We start from the raw sequence: 12,331 nt of genomic DNA on the forward strand, positions 1-12,331 counted from the left end.
CTTTTATCAACAGTTTCCAACTTATAAAATAGCAGAGGAAATCATTGGAAAAGATCTACAAAGAACAGGAGTTTCATCCTTGCCAACTTTGCAATGACTTTCCACATGGTGGGGTTCACCTTGGACTGCCATGGCCAAATGTCACTCTGATCAAGCTATCATAATCAACTAATCAAATGTAAGTTTAAGAGACGAACTGCAGACCATTGCACAAACCTTTTCAGGCCAGCTGCTTGCAATTTCTCATTGGGATAGATTAGATTAGAGTGGATTTCAGGCCATGGCCAATCCATGGGCAGGTCAGATCATTTAAAGGTAGGGACTATCTATGCAGGATCAATCCTGAAAACAATCATTTCACTTCTACACATATACCTACACTTCAAGTATGGGAAAACTGAACAATGAACAAGAACACAATTTTCCTTCTCTTCTTTTTAATTTATTTTAGTTGTCTTTCGTGCATTCTCTAACAGGTTCATGAAAAAAAATATATACAAAGTGAAAACAGCACACACAATTTAATATAAAATGAACAAATAGAAAATTTCCATGCCCACAAAACCTTCCATTAAATTAACTCAAAAAAATTACATATTGAAGCATCCAGTTTCCACCATCCTCTCAACATCATGATCAAATGGAAAATGCCCAAAACAAAAAAACTAAATACAACAAGGCCAGAAACCCCAACCATGGCTTCCTCTCCTTATCCCTTTCTCCTAACCTTCACCCTCGCCCTTATCCTACGCACCCTAACGTCCACCAAAGCAACATACCTCCTTGATAAGAAAAAAAAAAAAAAACAAGGCCAGAAAAAAGAAACGAAAAGAAAACCCAATAAACTAGCTTCCATGCACAACCTTCCTCAACCCAACATTCCAATCTCCTTTTTCTTTATTTTTCATGTGGGGAGTTGGTGGTTAGGGTTGGATTCATAATTAACTGGAGCAAGGTCTATCATGTATGCTTTAAACACCCAAAACACAAATTTAAAGACCAATTCCGCCAACCCCAAGAAAACCCTTGAATAGTTTCTGGATTTAAGATTCAGGGAACAATACAATAGGATTTCGGGTTTCAGAAACTAGGTTTTAGGGTTTAAGAAGTTAGTGATGGAACCCATAAAGGAATACACAACACCCTAATCCCCCACCATGTAATATCCATCTAAGAAGGTTCTCAGAACAAAACCCTAATCCCCCACTTCAAAAAAAAAAAAAAAAAAACTAATACCCCACCATGTAATATCCATCTAAGAAGATTCAAAGAACAAAACCCTAATCCCCAACCATCTAATAAAATTCTCAGAGCTGCCTATCAGCAGCTCCGGCAACAAACGGCAAGTAAGGCGTCTTCCCAAGAACACAAAACCCTAAACTATACAAAAAACAAGCAACCATGAACACAAACACTGCATCATACCCCATCACCATCAACTTAAACCCTAATCCCTTCTCAGGAGTGAAAATCCTATGCAACAAATGCGGAATCGCAAGAAGAACATCCAAAACCAAGGCCTGCATAGCATTAAACCTAACATAACGACTAAAACTAGGGTTTCGAACAACACCCAGATAAAGCGCAAAGAACATTACGAAATTCGCGTAAGGAATTGATCTATAGAGACTCAAAAGTGGGAAAATTGGCTCGAAAAGTAGCCCTAGATTAGGGTATTTTGCAAAGAGAAATCGACCGTATGGTAAGCCATTGAATACAGGGAGGAGATATGAAATTGCAGAGACTAACCTTTCTGTAGCAGGGACTGTATTGTAGGACATGGAGATTGTCTTTGTAGGTGGGAGTTTGGGGCGAGTGATCCAGGCCGTTGATATGAGAGAGTGGGGGATTTGAACGGTTGAGGATGGAGGGGAATAGTAGGGTTTTTTTAGGGGTTTGGCAGAGGGGAGTAGAGAGAGGCGGAGGAGAGGAAGGGAGGCCATTTTTTTTTGTCTTGTGTGTGTTTTGAGACGAAATGAAAGAGAATTGGGAGAGAAATATAGGTTATAAAGGGTGCGTGGGTGGGGCGAGGGGTGGGTAAGGGTTTTGTCTAAATTACGCCGATGGGGTTATGAGTTTAACCTCCGCAGCCCTTTGTAGGGGTATCTAAATTGCGCCAGGTGTGTTACGGACTAACACAGATGTCCCATCAATATGATAAGGGGGGATGATAAATTCGCACCCACTGTAGGATAATTCGCTCTCTCGCACATACCCTCTTTTTAAAGGTGCGGATTATCCTACCGGGGGTGCGAATTTATGGTCACCCTAAGATTATTTGCCCTCTAAAATTCCCCACCCCAACCCTTTTTTAACTTTATAACATCTCTCTTAGGGCTGGCAACGGGGCGGGGCGGGGCGGGGCCGGATGTTGGGGTCCCCTACTCCTTCCCCTCTGCGGGGAATTTTCCCCCTCCCCTTCCCCTCCCCACTGCGGGGATGGTGGAGAATCCCTCCCCTCCCCACGGGGAATATCTAATCCCCATCCCCTCCCCTTCCCTGCCCCGCATCCTTCGGGGACAATTGCTTTACTTTCTCATTTTACTTTGTTAAATGTTAGGTTTAAAACTAAAGATTTGCTAGAGACAATTACTTCAGGCATGTTGCGGCTTGGCTATTGCATGTGAGAGTAGCCACACAACCCACATAGGCTAAGATTTTGTCTTATTCATTTTATTAACCTGGGGACAAAGGTGGTTGCTCTCAGATTCATTTAATTGATCACTAGTCCCTAGCAGATCCCTACTTTCCAATCCCACTTGCCAAAAAGTACTGTACGTGCCACACCATAGGAAGATCCAAACCGTCCATTTGATGGGCACTCCATAGGCATAAGATGATCCAAACCTTCCACTTGATGGGCACATTGTAGGATGATCCAAACTGTCTATTTGATGGGCCACAACGTAAATAGGTTGTGGCCCAAAAATCATTTCCATAGGATAATCCCAACCCTCTGATCTATAGAGGAATTGCATACTATGGTACCTTCTATAGATCAGAAGGTTGCAATCATCCTATGGAAATGATTTTTGGGCCGCAATCTATTTACGTTGTGGCCCATCAAATGGACGGTTTGGATGATCTATGGTGTGGCCTGTAAAGTACTTTTAAATTTTAGCCTATCAAATGGACGGTTTGGACCATCCTATGGCGTAGCCCATACATTACTTTTTGAAAAATAATGGACTATACGAGCGCACACCATATAAAATCTCATCACTCATCAGAGAGATGTTGCCTTTATTTGGGGGAGGGAGATTTTCAAAGAATTTAATGTTGCCTTACAGTGATGGTTCGAGGGAGAGATTTTAGGAATTTCTAAGGGTAATATACTAATATAATGAGGGACAATGCCCAATGAATTATGGGTAAAAGAAAACACAAAAAGCTATGTCAGGGACAAAACTGTACTAATGGAAATTATGAAAATTTTGGGAGAATCTTGTAGATATGTTTTGATCCAAGGGGTTTCTAGTAGTTTTCCCAAAAAAAAAAAACTTAAAAAAATACAAGAAAAAAATGGCATTAATGCGGGGCGGGGCGGGGCCAACTCCATCCCCTTCTCCTCCCCTTCCCCTTCCCCTTCCCCACTCAAATTGGGGAATCCCCTCCCCAAGCGGGGCGGTGCGGGGCGGATCCCTGCTTTTCCGGGTGAAATTGTCAGCCCTAATCTCTCTCGACCGCTTCCTTCGTCCTTTTTTTTTAACGAGAAGAAATGCACAATAAAATTTAGCATAAGCATAGGAAACTGATTTTATAGAAATTTTTCATTTTCCACCTAAATAAAATAAGATGTCAACTAATTAAAATAAGGTGATAAAGATAGAGAATTGGTAATATCAAGTAAGTTACTCTAATACAAGCTTTGTATAATTTTTTTTGAAGTTACTACTATTATGCCAAAAGAAAATTTTAAAATTTAAAATCCTGCTTTCTACTATATCAGTATCATAACTCTCAATATTCATGAAACTCCAGAATAATAGGGGGAAGTGATATCCTGCATTTGTATATTTTGATAATGACACTCCTTAACTGTCATTATTTATGCAACCTGAATACTGGAAGGAAAATGATATATTGCAATCCCATACTACGATAATGACTCTACTCGCTTTATACATTTCTCTAATTGAAGTAAGCCTAACAGCTCTGAAAGTCAGCAATCAGATAAGGTTTTGCTATCATGCAATCCAAACATGGCCTTTTGTCAATCTTATTAATTTTCCAAGTTTTAGTATATAAATAATATTAATATGCCCCCTAACATTTACCCAATAAAATAAAATTTTAAAAGTAAATTTAGGACCAAAATAGCAAAAATATGAAACCCATAACATGTAAAAGTAGTACTCAGTTCATGTAATTAAATCCCTGTGTTGCTTAAGACTCTTTAAGTTGTGCCTATATAGCAAACATTAATTATCATATAAATCTCACTTTGGTCAGTAGAAGTCTATGTCCAAAATGTAATGTCTCTTTACATGGTTCCCCTTTAAAGTGGATAATTTGAATGGAAATTATAGTAAATTTCTAGCTTTCTATTATTGTACTTTGTATTACCTTTTGTTAACGAATAAGTTTTCTAAATCTGTGAAATTAATGTGTTTCATTGGATTGTTTGTCTAATCTGTAGATTTGTGTAAAACCTAGTATTTTTTATTACCATCATATGAAGATCCCAAAAATTTGGTGATATTTTAAGAACCTATAACAAAGTTGATGTATTGGAATATTTTCATCCTACAAAATGCAAAGAAAAAAAAAGAAAAGAAAAGAAAAAAACTATGGCTATATCCGCCGTAGTTGAACATAAGACATAAACCACCTAAACTTTAATTTCTTCTATCATTAAAAAAAAAATTTAATTTCTTCTTTTGAACAGAGCAATAAGGAACTGACACTACATCCTACATATATTGGCCACCATATAAATTCTCTTTTATAAGGTCAATTGAAATCTTATAAATATGACGGGTTCTTTATACCATATTTTCATAATGGGCGGTGATAAATTCACCCGCTTCTAGGATGAATTCACCCCGTCAAAATGGACTGTACAGCCCACACCAAAGGATGATCCAAACCACCCATTTGATGAGCCACAACCTAAATAGTTTGTGCTCCAAAAATCATTTAAATAGGATGATTCTAACCCTCTGATCTAAAGAGGGACTAACATTATGGGAATTTCTATAGTTTGGACGGTTGGGATCATCCTAGGGAAATGTTTTTTGGGGCATAAGATCATAACCTTTTGGGAGCTGAAAATAGCACTTTATATAATAAAAGACAAGGCGAGTTAGTTCAACTATTAAAACATTGTGGGGGTGAGGGAACGATAGCCGTAGAGGAATGGAAAAGGCGCGGAGGAAAATATATCAGAGATGGAGACCGCTGGCGTCTTTTTTACACATCTGCAAGGGCATATGGGAAGCGAAAATTACGAAAAAGGAAGTAGCGAGAAAGGGCATAATAGAAAAGGAGACAACTGGCTTTTTTTTGAGGCATTTGTAAGGGGCATATGGGAAGCGGAAATTACGAAAAGGAAGTAGCGAGAAAGGACATAAGTGGAAGTTTAACGGAAAGTGAAGGCGGGAGTCGGGACGGCTAACGGAATTGGAGAAAAGAACGTGCTGAAAAAATTAGGATTCTCACTTTTAGTATAGTAAGGAGTAAGGATAAGGATTTTATTTTCTCATCGAACAAAAAAAACCCATAACCTGAATTCCTCATCCCACGGTCCTGTTTGGATAGAAAAACATTTCTCGAAGAAATTATCCTTTTTTCCCTGATTTTAAGGGAAATAATAAATTTTACGAATATCCTTGTAAATCAAAGGTGCCTGCAAATAGAACTTGAAGTAAGGTGGTTCAAGTTGCTTTTTTAATATATAATCAAAGAGCGGCGATAAATTCACCCCCTTCTATGATGCATTCACCCCGCATTTTTCAAAATGGACGGTACAGCTCACGCCATAGGATGATCCAAACCATCCATTTGATGGGCCACAATGTAAATAGGTCGTGCCCAAAAATTATTTCCATAGGATGATCCCAACCATCCGATCTATAGAAGTTTCCAGAATGTGAGTCACTCTTTAGATCGGAGGGTTAGAATCATCCTTGTTAATGATTTTTGGGGCACAAACCTATTTACGTTGTGGCCCATCAAATGGGCGGTTTGGATCATCCTATGGTGTGAGCCGTATGGTCCATTTTGAAAAATATGGGGTGAATTTATCATAAAAGGGGGTGAATTTATCACTGCCCATACTCAAATTATGGAAAAGCTGAAATTCCTTTTCCAGACTTTTCCAAAACAAATCCTTCAATCCAAAGAGGGGCTAAGTGGCTTTGTAGGTAAAGAGAATAAAGGTAGTTTTCGACAAGAACTGAGTGAGAAGAGTCCTTTACCAGAGAGGAAGAAGACCAAATGAGGAAGATAAAAAAGTCACTCTCTATTTATATTTCTCCTCCCCATAAAACGACTCTAAGTCTAAAGTGCAATATTGAAGACGGAAAGTCGCCACAAAGTGAACCAAATGTTATGGTCCAAAGTGGAGTCAAGACTCAAGAGGATCACAGAAAAAAAGAGGTTTGCTAAAGGGCATTTAAATAAAAAATTAAAGAGGTGTACTGAAAAATAAAATGAATCACACAGAACCACATTTAATTTATCTTTCGTGCCTTGCGTAAAATGATTACTTAAAAAATAAAGAGGTATGCTAAACTAAAGGGTGCCCTTGGAAAAATGGGATAAGGGCGCCCCCATTGGCTGAATGTACCATTGTGCAATTAATGCTCTTTGACTTCCACCAATAATAAATGCACAATGATGCATTCAGCCAATAAGGGCACTCTTTCACCTCATTTTTTGCAAGGGTGCCCCTCAATCTAGCATTCCTCAAAACAGAAAGAGGAATGCCAAACTGAAGGGCACCCCACAAAAATTAATACAAAATGAAGAACAGTTACAAAATCTTCATGCCCCCAAACCCTTCCATTTCATTAACTAAAAAAAAAAAATACATATTGAAGTATCCAGTTTCGACCACCTTCTCATCATCATGATCAAAAGAAAATGCACAAAACAGAAAAACTATAATGTATGCTTCAAATTGTATCAAGGGCTATCATGTCTCCTTCAAACTCCCAAAACACAAATTCAAAGACTAGTTCCTCCAACCCCACAAAAACCCTTGAAAAGTTTCAGGGTTTAAGATTCAAGGCATAATGCATTAGGATTTAAAGGCCCGGCAATTAGGATTTACGATTTCAGAAACTAGGTCTTAGGGTTTAACAAGTTAGTCATCAAAGCATAATCATAACTAAGAAAGGAATACACAAAACCCTAATCCCCCTCCCAAAAAGAAAAGAAAAATCCCTAATCCCCCACAATGTAATGTCTTCTCAGAACAAAATCCTAACCCCCCACTATCTACTATCCATCTAAGAAGATTATGAGAACAAAACCCCAATTCCCCATTTCCAAAAAAAAAAAAAAACCCTAATCCCCCACCATGTAATTGAAGGAAGGTTATCCTCTTCCAGCAAGATCGCTATGCGCAGCGGGACAAAAATCGCATAGAACTTAAAAAATTTCTTTTCGATCTTGCTTTTACCCAAGATCATAGAGTCTAGATTAGTTAATTATATTAATCAAACATAAAGAAATACATCATTGAAGAAAAAATCAAGGAACCATGCTGCTTGATCTACTCCTCGAACGATTGCAATCGTTATGAACGTCGGGAACCTCGCAAGTTGAACCGATGGATTCTTTTCCTTTGCTCGGACTATTGTGGTTGTGAATAAATATTATTCACCATTTTAAGGTCTGATCTAATCAGTACCTTTGTTGTAGAGAATAATGAAAATTGGAAGCCTTTCTCTTTGAACTTTTTCAATTGGAAGACAGAGAGAGAGAGAGAGAGAGAGAGAGAGAGAGAGAGAGAGAGAGAGAGAGAGAGAGATAAGGTAAACGATTGTCCAATGGGGGACGCAAGGGAGAACGAATTTTGGAGTATTCCTAACCTCAAAATTTCATTCAGCCCTCTCTCCTTTATAGAAAATAGAGTTTTGGTTTTGGTTTTATAAATCCTTGTTTTTCTCTCCCAATTCATATCCAATTGAGAAACCAACTTGAATTGAGACTCCTTGAGTGAATGAGACTCTCGCTGAAATCCCAGGGGTGATGGAAACCCAAGAGGAGGGGGGTGAATTGGATTTAAAACTTTTGCCAAAATTATTGCGGAATTAAAAACTAAATGGCAATTTAAAAACTTTAAGCACACAAATAAAAACAAATAAAAAATGCACAAAGAGATAGAAAGAGTGCACCCGAGATTTATAGTGGTCCGGTTACTACCACGGACCTACTCCACTCCACCAAGACTTCTTGGTGATTTCACTATGGATTCCCTTAACGGAGGGGAATCAACAAAATTACAAAGATGGTTCGGCTCCGCCTTGCAAGACTCGCCACAAACAGGAGAAAGCTACGCCGTCTCCAACACTTGCTCTTGAGATAGCTCCGCGTCTCTTTGCACTCGCCAAATATACAATTATCTTGAAGAAAGAAAACTAAAATTCCTTCAAGAGGGTTACAAGATGGATGAAAGATGTACAAAGATAAGCCTAATTCCACTTCTTTGCTTAGAGATGAGAGATGCACTAAAATAATTTGATTTTGATATTTTGGATGTTCAAGATAATGCAAAAAAGATGGTTTGGAAAGGTTTAGATAGTGTATATATAGCCCATTTGAAAATATGACCGTTTGGGGGTAAAACTGTAAAAATTTGGGTTGAAAAAGTCAACCTGCGCCAGCCCAAACGACTCTTTTTTTAGGCCGCGGCGGTCGACCGGGTCACGGTGGTCGCCCGCCCTTATCGGGCTCTCTTTTGAAAATTCAAATTTCTTACTGTCGCGGTCAACCGACCCAATGGCGGTCGCCGGGAGAGGGCTACCTGCTTGATAAAAAAATTAAGCTCAAACCTTTCCGCGGTCAATCGACCTTTGGTCGCCCGCCTAAACCATGCCGGATTTATTTCTGTGAAACAGAAACCTATTTGCAGTCGTCCGAGACACCCCTGTCGACCAGCCCGCTATTGAAAGCCAAGTGCAGGATTTCCAGCACTCCTTCCACGGCCGCCCGGGACACCCCGGTCGCCCGGCCCTGTATAAAATTCCATTTTAACATTTAAACTTCAGGGGCTTTTGAGCCATGGTCTTTGGACTTAAGTCTTATGTTTTCAAATACATTTTTAAGTTTATTCTAAACCTTTGTTAAGTGCCTTTAACATCTCTAAACACAAAGGAGAGGAATACAAATTAAATTGACTTGACAAGCACTTCAGTCTTCTCTTGAACTTCAAGGCTTCAAGTCAACTTCACTTCTTGGATCGTCCAAGCTTTGGCACTTCAAATGCTTTCCAATTAAGCTTCTAGGCCTCAATCCAAGCTTCCTTACATGCAAACTAATGGGATCTACAACTAAAGAAAATCAAACTCATTAGTGATACAAAATCACTTGAGATTGGAATCATCAAAACAAGAATGAGATGCCAAGGGTGGGAACCATTGTGTTACATTCTCCCCCTTTTTTATGATGACAAACACAAGGGATTTTCCAATAAAAGCATATACATATCTCTCCCCCTTTGGAATCAACAAAAAGTTGGGGCAAGAGACAAATAAAGAGAATAAAATTTTCAATTATTAGGGTCCCCCTAAATTAAGAAAAATTTGTAAACAACAACTCCCCCTATTTGATTGACAAATATAATAGATGAGGGATTGTCAAAAAGATATACAAAATAAGTTAAAGCTCTCCCCTTTTGTGAAAATAACTCACCCTATCAAAGATAAAAACTCAACACAAGAGGGAAACACAATTTTGTTTTTTGATAAAAAATAAACATGCCAAGGTAAGCAAATAACCAAGAATATATTTGAACCTTGGGCTTTAAATAACAAATTATGAAGGATATTCAAGATTTAGCACAAGCCCCTAAACTAAACCAACTTCAAAATGAAATCAAGTTGGGGCTTTGGGAGTCCAAGCTTTCTTGGTCCCACGGCTATCCCTACTTAGCTTAGATGCACATTGAAATTGATAATGCCCATGAAGGCCACAATAATGACATCTAACTAAGGGGTTAGCAAAACTAGTTCGATTATGATAGACATGTTAAGGTCTTGAACTAGCCTTTTTTAGGATTATGTCTATAATTTTGTCTCCATTCATAAAACCATATAAACACATCCTTAGCATCTCATTTTTATTTTGAAGATGATTTATTTGTTTTAAAAATTCAAAATTTTCATCTTCAAATGACTTGGATGAACTTGTCATATTTTGAAAGCTCAAAACATGAGTCTCAAGTTCACTCAAGCGACCCTTAAGGGTCTAATTTTCAAGCTTTAAGTCATTTTCTATTTTGGCTTGAGCTTGAAATCTAGAAGAAAAGTCTTGATTTAAAACTTCAAGTTCTTTTTGAATTTGAGAAAGAGTTTTCTTTAAAACTTTATTTTTAGACATTTGCAAATCCAAGGTTTGACAAATTTCATTATAAGACATTTCATTATCACTAGAACTTGAGCTAGAAGATTGATGTGAGCATACCTCATTTTTATTTTCTTCGGTGATGGCCATGAGACATACGGTCGGATCAATATGGGCCGAGATACAAAAGTTTGATTTTTCTTCTTTGGAGCTCTTAGTTGATGATAAACTACTGCTGTCACTAAGCCCATCCCAATTTGTCACATGTGCTATAAACTTCTTCTTCCATATTTCTTCATTTTGTTCCTGAGGAGAGGGCAATCCGGCTTTATGTGTCCCGATTTGCCACATTCAAAACATATTATAGGGTCATCCTTCTTCTTTTCTTCCTTATTCTTCTTATCTTTTCTTCCCTTCTTCTTATTCCACATTTTCTTAAACTTCTTGAAGGTTTCCAATTCATCGCTATTATAACTTGAGGAAGAAGATGATGATTTGGTGGTAAAGGCAATAGATTTTCCTTTGTCTTTCTCCTTGAGCCTTGATGCTTCGGCTTGTTGGTTCTCCCTTCTCTTCATCTTCATTTCGTGAGTAATGAGGGATCCAACTAACTCATCTAACTTCACATTATCAAGATCCTTAGATTCTTCAATAGCCGTGACCTTGGGGTCCCAATTAAATGGAAGACACCGGAGAAGCCTCGTCACCAATTCTAAATTTGCATAGGTTTTACCTAAACCTTCAAGCTCATTAACAATATTAGTAAAACGAGAATACATTTCGAAAAGGGATTCATTTTCATTCATTTTAAATGCTTCAAGGTCACTAACAAGAAGACTAACTTTAGACTTCTTGACTTGTGAAGTCCCCTCATGAGTGGTTTCAAGGATTGTCCATATTTCCTTAACCGTTTTACAAGTAGAAACCCGATTGAATTCTTCGGGAGACAGAGCACAAAAGATTGTGTTCACTCCTTTAGCATTCAATGCGGCTCTCTTCTTTTGAGCAGCCGTCCACTCAGTTCTATCACTTGTGGGAGCAATGTATCCATCTTCAATTGATTCCCACATTTCATAATCTAAAGATTGTAAAAAGAAATCCTTTTCCAATATCCGTAACTTGAACCATTAAAGTATGAGGGTCTAGAAACGGATTGTCCTTCAACATATTGGGATGGGGTTGCCATAACCTTTTTCTCTTCTATTTTTAAAAATTTACAAAAACCTAAATAAGAGCCTTGTGCTCTGATACCAAGTGGAATCCCAGGGGTGATGGCAACCCAAGAGGGGGGGTGAATTGGGTTTAAAACTTTTGCCAAAATTATTGCGGAATTAAAAACTAGATGGCAATTTAAAAACGTTAAGCACACAAACAAAAATAAATCACAAATGCACAAAGACATAGAAAGAGATAGAAAGAGTGCACCCGAGATTTATAGTGGTTCGGTCACTACCAAGGACCTACTCCACTCCACCAAGACTTCTTGGTGATTTCACTATGGATTTCCTTAACGGAGGGGAATCAACCCAATTACAAATTCGGTTTGGCTCCGCCTCGCAAGACTCACCACGAACCGGATAAAAATACGCGTCTCCAACACTTTCTCTTGAGATGGCTCCGCGTCTCTTCGCACTCTCCAAATATACAATGATCTTGAAGAAATAAAACTAAAATCCCTTCAAGAAGGTTACACAAGATGGATGAAAGATGTACAAAGATAAGCCTAATTCCACTTCTTTGCTTAGAGATGAGAGAGGCACTAAAACACTTTGATTTTGATCTTTTGGATGTTCAAGATAATGAAAAAAGATGGTTTAGA

General features: G+C 38.3%; 1 protein-coding gene across 1 annotated transcript; it reads right to left on the reverse strand.

The window, feature by feature from the left end:
* Window positions 1–553: 553 nt before the first annotated feature.
* On the reverse strand, window positions 554–2,003 carry LOC143858613 (protein TIC 20-II, chloroplastic-like). Its single transcript, XM_077369305.1, has one exon. The coding sequence runs from the start codon at window positions 1,941–1,943 to the stop codon at window positions 1,308–1,310; it is 636 nt and encodes a 211-aa protein (XP_077225420.1). The 5' UTR covers window positions 1,944–2,003; the 3' UTR covers window positions 554–1,307.
* Between the last annotated feature and the right edge of the window lie 10,328 nt (window positions 2,004–12,331).

This window comes from Tasmannia lanceolata, unplaced genomic scaffold (genome assembly GCF_043159265.1).
Source record: "Tasmannia lanceolata isolate RefF3 unplaced genomic scaffold, GAP_Taslan_0.1 ptg000026l, whole genome shotgun sequence".
Lineage (NCBI taxonomy): Eukaryota > Viridiplantae > Streptophyta > Magnoliopsida > Canellales > Winteraceae > Tasmannia > Tasmannia lanceolata.

What these genes read in the sequence shown, in the direction of transcription:
- LOC143858613 (XM_077369305.1), bottom strand. Translation starts at nt 1,943, where the DNA reads ATGGCCTCCCTTCCTCTCCTCCGCCTCTCTCTACTCCCCTCTGCCAAA.